The 14,013-nt window shown below is 42.0% G+C and overlaps 1 protein-coding gene across 3 annotated transcripts in view; it reads left to right on the forward strand.

The window, feature by feature from the left end:
• Nucleotides 1-9,099: 9,099 nt before the first annotated feature.
• The window catches only part of TAF1 (TATA-box binding protein associated factor 1), a 77,631-nt gene continuing 72,717 nt past the window's right edge, over nucleotides 9,100-14,013 (forward strand). Inside the window, exons 1-2 of one of the 3 annotated variants that reach the window (XM_075835705.1) lie at nucleotides 9,100-9,288; nucleotides 13,766-13,883. In XM_075835705.1, coding sequence (XP_075691820.1) covers nucleotides 9,181-9,288; nucleotides 13,766-13,883 — 226 coding nt within the window. In that variant the 5' untranslated portion in view covers nucleotides 9,100-9,180. The remainder of the gene's footprint in view (nucleotides 9,289-13,765; nucleotides 13,884-14,013) is intronic. The other 2 variants (XM_075835704.1, XM_075835706.1) reach the window with 2 other exon arrangements.

The following is a 14,013-nucleotide window of genomic DNA, read 5'->3' on the forward strand; positions in this document are numbered from 1 at the left end:
CTTCCGTAGATGGCATAGCCCATAAATCCCCCTATGGCGGCTCTACACTGGCTAATAAAAAGGGTTTCCTTTTTGCAAAAGTTTGTGCTGACAATTTATTTTTTCTACAGATAAAGTGGCAGATGTGAGTCTGGGATTGCAATCCCAGGCACAGCCTCTACGAAAGTGTACAGCGCTGTGCCTGGTAAACTATGACTAGACCACGGCCCCTTAAAGGGAAGGTGTCATGATTTTTTTAATTTTTTTATTATATTGCTTTTAATATAATGTAAACAAAAATTTGATTTATTTGTGTTGTCACGTTCTACTTTTTAATGTATTCATACTTTAACTTTTCTATGGGGGCTGCCATTTTTTTTTCATCTCTGTATGTGATACAGAGATGGAATACGGCAGCTACAATACATAGTGCACAATGAACGGCAGCCGTCCATTGCCTCTGCTATCTGGCTCTGTACTGCGCAGACGCAGGTCAGAGTCACACAGCAGAGAAGCCGGTTTGTAGGGAAATAGCAGGCGCAATTCTGAAGACCAGCTGCACTGCAGGTAAGGTGTATGTCTCTGTCTGTCCCTCTCTCTCTCTCTCACAGACCACCGACGGGCCGCCCATGCATTGCATTGCAAACTACAAGCTGACATAAACGGCCCTTGTAATCTGCTGACGATACCTGCAGTGCAGCCGTGGAGTCTGTCATCCCCTGCAGGTTTATTATCAGTAAAGTTCCTGCTGATAACATATCGTGCTTGTTCTGATCTTCTAAGGGCCATTGCTTCTTAGTGTTCCTTGGAAAATCCCTGCCAGTGTCTGTATGTAGCAGTGCTGACTGTGTGTGTCTGTGTAGTAGAGCTGAGTGTGTGTGTATGTAGCAGTGCTGAGTGTGAGATGTATTGTCAGTGTGGAAGGTGTGCGGATTGTGATCAGATGAGGAGGTGAGGTATCCGTCAGCAGGAGGTCGGGGAGGAGACTGTCAGCAGCAGAAGGTTGTTCCTATCACAGAGTGGTGTGACAGTCTCCTCTACTGCGGAGGAGACTGTCAGCAAGATTGTATGGGGACACTGGAGGAGACTGTCAGCGGTATTGGGTGGTGATGCTGGAGGAGACGGTCAGCAAGATTGTATGGTGATGCGTCCCCACCCAATCCTGCTGACAGTCTCCGCCATCTTGCTGACAGTCTCTTCCAGCGTCACCATACAATCCTGCTGACAGTCTCCTCCAGCGTCACCATACAATCCTGCTGACAGTCTCCTCCAGCATCACCGCCCAATACTGCTGACAGTCTCCTCCAGCGTCACCATACAATCCTGCTGACAGTCTCCTCCAACATCACCATACAATCCTGCTGACAGTCTCCTCCAGCATCACCATACAATCCTGCTGACCGTCTCCTCCAACATCACCATACAATCCTGCTGACAGTCTCCTCCTGTCAGCAGGATTGTATGGTGACGCTGGAGGAGACTGTCAGCAGTATTGGGCGGTAATGCTGGAGGGGACTGTCAGCAGGATTGTATGGTGATGCTGGAGGAGACTGTCAGCAAGTTTGGGTGGTGATGATGTAGGAGACTGTCAGCAGGATTGCATGGTGACGCTGGAGGAGACTGTCAGCAGTAAAAAAAAGGTTTAATTTGCGACACATTCCCTTTAAGACAGCTGGTCGGTGGGGGACTCCCACCGATCTCAGGATAGACCATCAATATAAAAGTCACGGAGAATGCCTTTAATTTTCCATGATTTATTGCTTAAAAAGTACTGTTGTTTGTGGGCAATTCCTCTGTGAATTCAAACAAATGTAGAAAAAAAAATCCTACGTAATGTTGCAGTACAACCTAATACATGCGAAAGCAAAGTGAAAAAAAAAAATAACAAAAACAAGTTGCAAAAACATAACAAAGCAATATAGTTTATAATATACATAATTATATAAGAAATATTGGCAGGAATCCTCCAGCTCATCATTAGTAGATTTCACCCACAGGCTGCGCCACGATCGCCGCAACGGCACACGGCAATTAAGCAGGAAAAAGGAAGAAAACCAGTGATCCAGCGCGGAGATATTTAAAATGAAAACTTGTTTCAATTTTATTTCAAAATCTTTAAAAGAAATATATGAATAGCTTCCAGATACAGGGATATAGACACTGACTGTTGCCTACGCGTTTCAGATGTGCACCACATACCAGACGTGTACCACAAGCCATGAGGAAGGACGTGGTACACGTCTGAAATGCGTAGGCAACAGTGAGTGTCTATATCCCTGTATCTGGAAGCTATTCGTATATTTCTTTTAAAGATTTTGAAATAAAATTTAAACAAGTTTTCATTTTAAACATCTCCGCTCTGGATCACTGGTTTTCTTCCTTTTTCCTACATAATTATATATTATATATACACACACACACACACACACACACACACACACACACACACACACACACACATAGGTCCAGAAGAATATGGACACAATTTTCATAATTTTTTTCATCAATCCTAACAGAATCCACAACATGTAGACATGGCCTAAGTTAAAGAGGCTCTGTCCCCACATTATAAGTGTCCTATCTCCTACATAATGTGATTGGCGCTGTAATGTAGATAACAAGTGTTTTTTATTTTGAAAAACGATCATTTTTGACCAAGTTATGAGCAATTTTAGATTTATGCTAATTACTTTCTTAATGCCCAACTGGACAATTTTTTACTTTTGACCAAGTGGGCGTTGTGAAGAGAAGTGTATGACACTGACCAATGAGTGACCAATCAGCATCATACACTTCTCTCCAATCATGTCCATTTGTACTCCGCACAGTGTGATCTCTCGAGATCACGCTGTGCTGTCACATACACCCACATTAACTTTACTGAAGTGTCTTAGGGTATGTTCACACGTAGTCAACCAAAACGTCTGAAAATCCAGAGCTGTTTTCAAGGGAAAACAGACCCTGCTTTTCAGACGTTTTTTGACCAACTCGCATTTTTCGCGGCGTTTTTGGCGCCGTTTTCGCGGCGTTTTTTACGTCCGTTTTTGGAGCTGTTTTCATTGGAGTCTATGAGAAAACAGCTCCAAAAACGTCTGAAAGAAGTGTCCTGCACTTCTTTTGACGAGGCTGTATTTTTACGAGTCGTCGTTTGACAGCTGTCAAACGACGACGCGTAAATAACAGGTCGTCTGCACAGTACATCGGCAAACCCATTCAAATGAATGGGCAGATGTTTGCCGACGTATTGGAGCCGTATTTTCAGACGTAAAACGAGGCATAATACGCCTCGTATACGTCTGAAATTTGGCCGTGTGAACATACCCTTAGGAGTGAATAGACATCACCTCCAGCCAGGACGTGATGTCTATTCACACTCCCGACAATTCGGTAAAGTTTGTGTGGGACTTAATCGCTGCACAGCGTGATTTCGCGAGATCACGCTGTGAATGCCAGCATGCTGACAGCAAACTTTACAGAAGTGTCGGGAGTGTCAATAGACATCCGTCCTGGCTGGAGGTGATGTCTATTCACTCCTAAGACACTTCAGTAAAGATAATGTGGGTGTATGTGACAGCACAGCGTGATCTCGCAAGATCATGCTGTGCTGAGTAAAAATGGAATGAATGGTGAGAAGTGTATGATGCTGATTGGTCAGTGTCATACACTACTCTTTACAACGCCCACTTGGTCAAAATTTAAAAAACGCCCAGTTGGGCATTAGGAAAGTAATTAGGATAAATCTAAAATTGTTTATAACTTGGTCAAAAATGATCGTTTTTAAAAATTAAAAACAGTGTTGTTATCTACATTAAAGTGCCGATCACATTATGTAGGAGATAGGTAACTTATAATCTGGTGACAGAGCCTCTTTAAGTTGCTGACTGATACACGGGCCAATTATCGGGGAAAACGAGCGTTCATATGAACGCTTGTTCTCGATCATTGCCTTGTGTAAATTTTATTGCTTGAGAGGGGTGAGGTACTGATTTTGGTGGTATGGCATTGTAGTAGTTTTTAACTATATCATTACTGCCAGTGTGTTGTACAGACAAGATGTTTATTGTGCATGAGAAAAATATACTTTGGTTATATCATATTTGTAATTCTAACATCATTCATACATGTATCACATAAAATAGTTAATGCTAGCCCTTTAATATGGAGTCAAATGTAGTAGGTTATTTTAACATTAAAAGCATAGAAAATCTGCTACAATCGACAAATGAGGAGTAAAGTAAAGACACTCATAGGATAACGTATTAAGAAGCAAGGCAGCCTCAGATATACAGCTCTTTTTGAAAGATCGTGGATAGATTGAATAATAATGAAGAGGGGACAAGTATCGCCGCTTCTCCTAAAGAATATCCCATTGAAAGCCTTTGGCAGCAAAGAGCACAAAGCATCTATTTACAGCCATGAGTAATTTGTGATTACGTAACTCCAGCATGACAGAAAGCGAGAATACCAATGTCACTATTACCAATATACATATTCTGTACTAGGAGATATATTGTTGCAGAAACATAAAGCAAATAATTTGCTTGTCATTAGAGAGAACATTTCCACAACAGCACTGTAAATCGTTTTCATGTATGATAGTCTTCCCACAATAAAGTCGCTCAGGAATGAGAACTACATGGCTTACACATTTTTATGCTAGGTTTTTTTTTTTTTACTTCTGGAGCGGAACAAATGCAGGGGACAGATATTACATTAATGTGAATGAGATATGTAAAAATGACATTTAGGATTAATGCTCCTCTTGTTCAAGAGCTGTGACTATTTGCAGTCCCAATTATTTGAAAAATGGTAGGAGATTTTACATCAAGACATTTTGCAAATATTTTTCAGTTTTTAATTTAGATGCATTAGAGCAATGCAAAAATGTATTGCAAAATTGCACATAGCCTTTAAGGGGGTTGTCCTATTAGGGTATATGCATGTTTTGTGACCCCCACCTCTATTAGCTAGAGCAGAAAACTGCTTGAAAGAGTGGGTCCACATCTATGAGATTTGGAGCATAAATTACATGCCCGCACTTTCATTTACTTGGCCACTGTGTAATACCACATTTCCCTGCAACAATATGTGTGGCTACTCACAGCTTCCCCAGCGATAACAGCTGATATCTGAGGGTAATAGAAATGGCAATCAGCTAGATAAAGTCCAAAATTGGTTTTGTCACCTACTTTTCATCAGAGCTTTTGCCAATAGGGTACCGCCTAGCAATTTCTCAAGATACACTGCTCTGAGGAGAGAAAACCTAACCCTGTGGGCAAACACATAATAAATGAGCAGCACTTTGGACATGGATGGGATCTAGTGAAAGTCTATCAGTAGCACCCTGCAAGCTCTGTGAGGCTTGGTCACGGCTGTGCCTACGAAAGCCATATGTACAAGTCAATTCTGCAAGGAAAACGTCCTTGAGGTATTACATGTCAGTAGGCACCTCATGGACGCTAACTTATATGTGACTAACTGATGTTTGGTGCAGAGCAGTTCAAAGTGTGAGTATTGTTGGAATCCTCTGTTAAAGAGGCTCTGTCACCAGATTATCAAATCCCTATCTCCTATTGAATGTGATCGGTGCTGCAATGTAGATAACAGCAAAGTTGTTGTTTTTTTAAAAACTATCATTTTTGCCCAAGTTATGAGCAATTTTATATTTATACAAATTAGCTTTTCAATGGACAACTGGGCGTGTATTATGTTTTTACCAACTGGGCGTTGTGAATAGAAGTGTATGAAGCTGACAAATCAGCATCATACACTTCTCATCGTTCCCACCCAGCTTCTTTCACTGCAGACACACAGCGTGACGTCACCCACAGGTCCTTCAACCTTGTCGTCGGACAAAGAAGATACATCGGCTCCAGGCGTCCAAAAAGGTTAATATACTCGTCTCTAGGGAGTTTACTAGGCTTACCTGCACACGGTGATGCTGCTGCAGATTCAACTATACCCTCTGACGCCTGGAGCTGATGTGTCTTCTCTCTTCCGACGCCAAGGTTGAAGGACATGTGGGTGACCTCATCGTTCCCACCCAGCTTCTTTCACTGCAGACACACAGCGTGACGTCACCCACAGGTCCTTCAACCTTGGCGTCGGAAGAGAGAAGACACATCAGCTCCAGGCGTCAGAGAGTACAGTGCAGGGTATGTGCAGGTAAGCATAGCAAACTCCCTAGAGACGAGCATATTAACCTTTTGGACGCCTGGAGCCGATGTATCTTCTTTGTCCGACGACAAGGTTGAAGGACCTGTGGGTGATGTCACGCTGTGTGTCTGCAGTGAAAGAAGCTGGGTGGGAACGATGAGAAGTGTATGACACTAATTTGTCAGTGTCATACACTTCTATTCACAACGCCCAGTTGGTAAAAACACAGTACACGCCCAGTTGGTAAAAACACAATACACGCCCAGTTGGTAAAAACACAATACACGCCCAGTTGGTAATACGAGAAAACACGCCCAGTTGTCCATTGAAAAGCTCATTTGCATAAATATAAAATTGCTCATAACTTGGGCAAAAATGATCGTTTTTAAAAAAAAACTAAAAACGTTACTGTTCTCTACATTGCAGCGCCGATCACATGCAATAGCAGATAGGGATTTGATAATCTGGTGACAGAGCCTCTTTAAAAGAGTTTTCTGGAATGAGATATTTTTGGTAGAATCCAAAAGAAAATGTCCAAGGCACTAGAGATGTTCCCAGGTAGTTTATTTTTAAATAATACCATTAAGGCAAAAATGTTGCTATTTTCTTTGCACATGTGCCACCTATTAATAAAAATAATGTACTTGGCAACACAACCTTCTGTGGTGTCTTGGAGTTCTGTAATACCCCACATCCGAACGTAGCATGCAGTCTTTTGCATTGGTGAATTCACACACAACTTATTTTCATAAATAGATTTTAGTAGATAAATAAAACAAAAAATAAAATTGCTCTGTATTAAAAACATAAATAATAATAATAATAATAATAATTATACAGAGACTATTGTGACATCATCACACTGAAACAATCTGAAAATGAATACAGTTAATATTGTGATATCATCACAACGGAACACGCCTAGGAATAGACATACTATTGTGACATCATCACAATCACATATATGTATAAAGAGAATATTGTGATATCATGACAATAGAATAAAAACAAAGACTAATAACAAACACTATTGTGACATTATAATATAACTGCCTAGCAAAAAAAAAAAAAAAAGCACTATAGTGATATCATCATAATGACGTTATGCCTAGAGATTAATGCAAACACTGTTGTAACATCATCACAAAAGAATTCTGCCTAAGAAAAAAGATAAACTCCATTGTGTTGTCACAATAAAGCGTAGAAAATGTGTATATACAAACAATACTGTGACATCAGCACAATAGAAAACACAATGTATAAATGAATACAGAGAATATTGTGATACCGTGACAATGGAAAACACCTAGGAATAAAAACAACCTCTATTGTGACATTATCATGATAGGACTCTGTCTAGGAAAAAACCTTCAGGATACTATGGGGTTTTTTTTGTGGGGGGGGGGGGTGCCGTGTCGGGCACTGTAAAACATGTCAAGTTCAGCCAATTGCTTAATAAAAGCACTTTTGAGGAATATGGATGCAATACAGGGGGCTCTACTGCCCATAAATCCCCTATGGCGGCTCTACGCTGGCTAATAAAGTGTCTCCTTTTTGCAAAAGTTTGTGCTGCCAAAAAGTTTTTTATACAGATAAAGTGCCAGATGTGCCAAATATCTGCAACATTTTGGACTTTATTGAAATTCACAAGAATGTCAGTTTATAACATGGATGTTTTGTTCACTAAATGAACTCTGAATGACTCAATTATCAAAGGGGTTGTCTCACAATTGACATTGGTGGCTTATTCCTATGATATGATACCAATGTCTGATCGGCAGGGGTCCATTTGATGTGACCCCCATCATTTGCTAGAACATAGTGACAGTGGCGCTAGGAATGTGATGTGCCTATTTATCTCCGGTCAGCTTTGCTCTCCCTTTTCAAGCCCAGCCACATTAATGGCCATTGGATTATTACTATTTTAGAGCTTTATGTCTATATCTGCGGGATATGTCATAAATGTCTGCTACATGCAGTTCCAGAATTGGGACCCACACCTATCTCAAGAATAGGGATCACCCGTCCCCTTTCCTACCTGGTGAAGTGGCCGCTAGCTGCAATGAGCGGGCCACCACATCCAGGCAGGGGATGAATGGAGAGGAGGCTGCTCACTCAGGGTCGGCCATTTCCGCAATAGCGATCAATAAAATTGCGTGCCTGTCTTTCCAGGTCGGACAGGGGTTGGCGTGACCCGTTCTTGAGATACGTCTATCAAACATTTATCGTATATTCCACGGATATGCAGGAAATGTCTAAGGTGGCAATATATCTTTAAAGGCTATCCATGTGGCCACCTGGAAAGGCAAAGGGTCAGGGCACTTTCCTAGTGCTGCTGCCACTTTATTATAGTGATCGTCAGTGGTTTCATTAGCTGGAAACACCCGGTTAAACCATCCTAGCAATATGCCACTAATGTTGATGGCGAGACAAGGGGGCACGTCAATGGGCTACACTGCAATAAGCATATCATTGGAGGATCTCTCACCCCTGAATCCCTTTAATGAGGAATAGTAGGAGTTTTACCATTTTATAATGTTAAGAAAACCCAGTGACATCACCTTGCAGAAGAGAAAATTCACACGCTGCAGATTTGCTGCAAAACGCAACATAGGGTTTGCAGATATCCAGGCACATACTGCAGAAACAACCCAATTCAGATTTATGGAATGTTTTTGCAGTCGCAGAAATTTCTGCAGCAAATCTTTCTGTGTAAACATACTCTTAACACTTCCGGTGGTTGGGGCATTCTGGGAGTTGTAGTTTCACAACTGCAGGACAGCCGCAGATGTGTAGAGCTGGATAGGATGTCTCGGTACGATGTCCAGCCTTATAACGCTATAGGATATTATTACATGTACAACTACTAGCCATTCCGACACACCACTCGTTTCTCACATAGTCTTGGCGCCTACAATCCATAACCACTCAGCCCCCCCCCGTTTTCCGGAAACGGAAGTACCTGCGTTCCACAGTGCACACCGTGCACTTGCCCGAGTTTACCATAGGAACTTCCTGTTTATAGTCACCCACTTCCGGTTTACGATGTCGGACTCGGAGAGTGATGAGGAACGGCCGTTTTCTATCACAGGCTTTCTGTTCGGGAATATTAATGAGGACGGGCAGCTGGAGGATGACTCGGTGCTGGACAAGGTGAGCTCCTGGCATGTGACGAGCAAGAGGAATGTTCTTGTGTACTGATGATGTGTTGCTGGTACTTGTAGTTCATATCTCCCGTCTTCACTACATGAGAGTCAGGGCAGTGTAGTGATTTGTTGAATGACTCTTGGATTGTATATGATATTATGTATCTGTGCCAGTGTCGGTCATCATGGATTTGTGATCATTCGGTGGAGGAGTTGCCCATAGCAACTGATCAGATCCCAGTGTTTGAGGTCCTTTTGAGAATATGAACCGTCTTTCCTATTCTCAGATGTGCGAGATGAAGTTACTGTTGTTTGTTGCCCGTTATACGACTCGGTGCGTTTCTATGGCCATAAGGGTTCTCTTACGTGGGCCGTGTAAACGAGCGCCGATCAACGAGCCAGCTTATTGATATGCGCTCATTTGCTTCTTTCACAAGGAGCTATGTATGGGGGCGAGCGCTCGTTACTCCGATCGCCGGTCCCATACATTTCTATCATGTCAGCAGTTTATCTCCCTGATCACCCAGGAAGGTGTTGTGCCGTCAACGATAATATTTCATGCTGCATAAACGATACAGTCAGCCGATGAACAAGCGTTAGCGTTCATCGGCTGATCGTTGCGCTCTTTACACAGGGCAATTATTGGGAAAATGCTTTCTGTGAACGCTTGTTTGCCCGATAATTGGCCAGTGTAAAAGGGCCTTAAGCAATGTGCATGTCATTAGAAGAGAGTTCTATAAGCTAGTCCAAAGAAAAAGTTGCCAATAGCAACAATCAGGTCTATTCTTTCATTTTCCAAAAGAAAAATGAGTGCCCACGTAGGCGTTCTCCAGAATAGTCAAAGATTAAAGCGACTCTTCACTTGTTTAACTACGTGCCCCTATCTCTAAGATTAGCAAACTGTCATGATGTCATTGTCCTGTGCCCGCATGGTGGCGATGTAAGATGCAGTGTTGGTAAACTGTGTGATGGCTGGCACTATAGGGGGTTGTATGCGACTGGCACTGTAAGGTGGTAGTGTGGCTGGCATCAGGGGGCACTGTAAGATGACATTGTAGACAATATTATCAGGGAGTGCTGTGGCTGACTCTTGAAGGTGTGTGGTTCAAAGCAAAAAAGTTGAGTCAGTGGTTGGATCTGACAGTGGGGTACACTACTGGCCCACTGTGACTCCCAGATAGAGCACAGATATATTTGGAGCTAGCACTCTTACATTGCCTGCTGTGTAGACTTATCACCTGCGTTTCAAACACCCATCTGACTAAACTTATAGTTATCTAAGGTTTGCATGAAAGATACAATGCAGATTGTTACAAATGTTGACAGTTGCTGCTGTTTAATTTACATTTTGTTTTTATTTATTAATGTTTCTAAAAGGATCACGTTATTGTTTCTTTGCTTGCCAGCCCGTGACAAGTAATTTTTCTGCAATGAATGTATGCTGTCAGGGTCAGGCTGCATGCACACTTCCGTTGGCCGCTAATGACGGTTCCGTGAAACACGGACCGCACACGGATGGCTTCCGTGTGCAGTCAGTTGTTTCACGGTCAAAATCAATGAAAAGGCCGAGACTGTCCTATTTTTGAGGGAACAGACGCACAGTTCTGTTAAAACAACGGAAGTGTGCATGGCCCCATTGAAATGAGTGTGTCAGGGTGCTATCAGTTAAAACAACGGATAGCACCCTGAAAGAGGCTCTGTCCCCACATTATAAGTGCCCTATCTCCTACATAAGGAGATCTGCGCTATAATGTAGGTGACGGCAGTGCTTTTTATTTAAAAAAAGTGATCTATTTTATCCACTTTCACGATTTTAGATTTATGCTAATGAGTTGCTTAATGCCCAACTGGGCGTGTTTTTACTTTGGACCAAGTGGGCGTTGTACAGAGGAGTGTATGACGCACTTCTCTCCATTCATTTACACTGCACATAGGGATCCTTTTAGATCGCTATGTGCTGTCTTATACTAACACATTAACGATACTGAAGTGTTTAGACAGTGAATAGACATTCCACGGGATGTCTATTCACAATCTCTGCACTTCGTTACTGTTTCTGTGGTAGTTACAGCAGAGGAAGCGTGGTCTCGTTGTAACCTGTCATTTACCGCGTAATCTCTGCTGTAACTACCATAGAAACAGTAACGAAGTGCAGAGATTGTGAATAGACATCCCGTGGAATGTCTATTCACTGTCTAAACACTTCAGTATTGTTAATGTGTTAGTAAAAGGCTGGGTTCACACGACCTATTTTCAGACGTAAACGAGGCGTATTATGCCTCGTTTTACGCCTGAAAATAGGGCTACAATACGTCGGCAAACATCTGCCCACTCATTTGAATGGGTTTGCCGACGTACTGTGCCAACGACCTGTCATTTACGCGTCGTCGTTTGACAGCTGTCAAACAACGACGCATAAATTGACTGCCTCGGCAAAGAAGTGCAGGACACTTCTTTGCAACGTAATTTGAGCCGTTCTTCATTGAAGTCAATGAAGAGCAGCTCAAGATTACGGGCGTCAAAGACGCCTCGCATAATGCGAGGAGGAGCTTTTACGTCTGAAACGACGCAGCTGTTTTCTCCTGAAAACAGTCTGTCTTTTCAGACGTAAAAGGAAGCTAGCGGGTGCACATACCCTAAGACAGCACATAGCGATCTAACAGGATCCCTATGCGTTGACTAAATGAATGGAGAGAAGTATATGACGCTGATTGGTCAGCGTCATACACTCCCCTGTACAACGCCCACTCGGTCTAAAGTAAAAACACGCCCACTTGGGCATTAAGCAACTCATTAGCATAAATCTAAAATCGCTAACAGTGATGAAAACAGATCATTTTTTAAAATAAAAATCACTGCTGTCACCTACATTACAGCACCCATCTCCTTATGTAGGAGATAAGGCACTTATAATGTGGTGACAGAGTCTCTTGAAGTGGGCATGAGGCCTAACGGCTCGTCTACATTAGTGAGTTTTTATTTTTTCAAGTACCGTATATCCTCTTTTGATTGCTGTAAGCTGATGCCCCTTGGCTGTACTTGCCACCCCCTTGGGGTGTCTGTCTGTGGCTTGTCTTTTTTTGGGGATCAATATGCAAAATACGGGTTGGTATCTGACCTAATTCGGGTCTTTGATCTTTGTCACTTTTATATCTTTACCCCTTGTCTAGTGATTGTGTACTCATATACTGGTAATTCATGAGGTGTAATTTTATACTGTGTTTTTGAGTATTTATATACCATACCCCATTTTTGAATATATATGTAATTTGGTGCATTGTGATCCCTCATGCTACCACCACATTTTATTGTATGTTATTTTATATTTTGTGTGATGGCCTGTATATGTTTTTATAATCTATTCTAATAAAGGTATTTTTGATATATTGGATAGTGCTACATTTTGTACTATTGGTTAATTATACTCTGGATCTATGTATGTTTTAATAGGTATTCTATTTCTAGTGTTGATATATATGGCGGTTTTCGGTTTGGCTCGATAGGTATTGATGCCCCTTGGCTGCAGTTTATGTGGACTAAACAGTCATCATCAACTTTTCTAACTGAAACATACTGATGAAAAATAAATCTGGTCTGACTATTTCACACAGTATTTTGGTCAGTATTTGTAAGCCAAAACCAGAAGTTGAACATAAACATGAAAGACGTACAAATCTTTCCATTAGGTCTCATGCACACTTCCGTTGGCCGTCGTGCGGCCGCTAATAACTGATCCATGAAACACGGACCGCACACGGATGGTTTCCGTGTGCAGTCCGTTGTTTCAACGGACTAAATTTATTTAAAGGCCGAGACTGTTCTGTCAAAAACGGACAGGAGTAAGACCTGTCCTATTTTTGTCGGAACTGTTCCGTTAAGACAACAGAAGTGTGCATGGCCCCATTGAAATGAGTGTGTCCGGGTGCTATGAGTTAAAACAACGGATAGCACCCTGAAGAAAATAACTGAAGTGGGCCTGAGGCCTTATGCTCTCTCTGTGTATTTTGCACTCCTGGTCTTTGCTTTTGAAGGGGTATTCCAGCCTTGAGCATTTTTCACCTTTCCACTGGATAGGGGAAAAATGCCAGATCGGTAGTGGTCCGACCACTGGGACTCCTGTTTCCCCCAGCTGCAAGATTGCGACTAGAAGGAGTTTGAATGGAGCTGAAGCCCGGGCATGCGCTGCTTCATTCAAAATGAAAGTGAATAGGTGAAAACATTTTGAAGACTGGACTACCCCTTTAATTATACCTGGGCTGACCACCTGTCATCTGATGCCTTTGGGGAAATAAATGGATAGTTTCAGCTCAGGGAATGCTGTTTTATATCAATGGCACTGTGCAATGCTTCATTCTCCCTACAGCGCGGAAAAGGAGCGTTTACAACAGTGTGATCCCACCGACAACATTAACACGGATAAAAGAAAATTGTTTTATTACCGTTAAACCAATTGTCTTTGTCTCATTTTTTTTAATTTTTTTTAGGAGTCAAAGAAACACCTTGCAGGGTTGGGAGCTCTTGGATTTGGGAATCTTATTACAGAAATCACATCCAGTGTAGACGAGGCTGCAGAAACTGAAGGGGTGAACTTGGATGAAGATGGTAATGAAATGGAATACATAGAATGCTGTGTCAATGTAGTCTTGTAGCATCCAAATGTGTAGCATACATGTAAATTAGGCCTCATTCAGATCACGTTCTGCAATTCCATTGTTTAATATTAATGGAGTAC

The sequence above is a fragment of the Rhinoderma darwinii genome, chromosome 8 (genome assembly GCF_050947455.1).
Source record: "Rhinoderma darwinii isolate aRhiDar2 chromosome 8, aRhiDar2.hap1, whole genome shotgun sequence".
Lineage (NCBI taxonomy): Eukaryota > Metazoa > Chordata > Amphibia > Anura > Rhinodermatidae > Rhinoderma > Rhinoderma darwinii.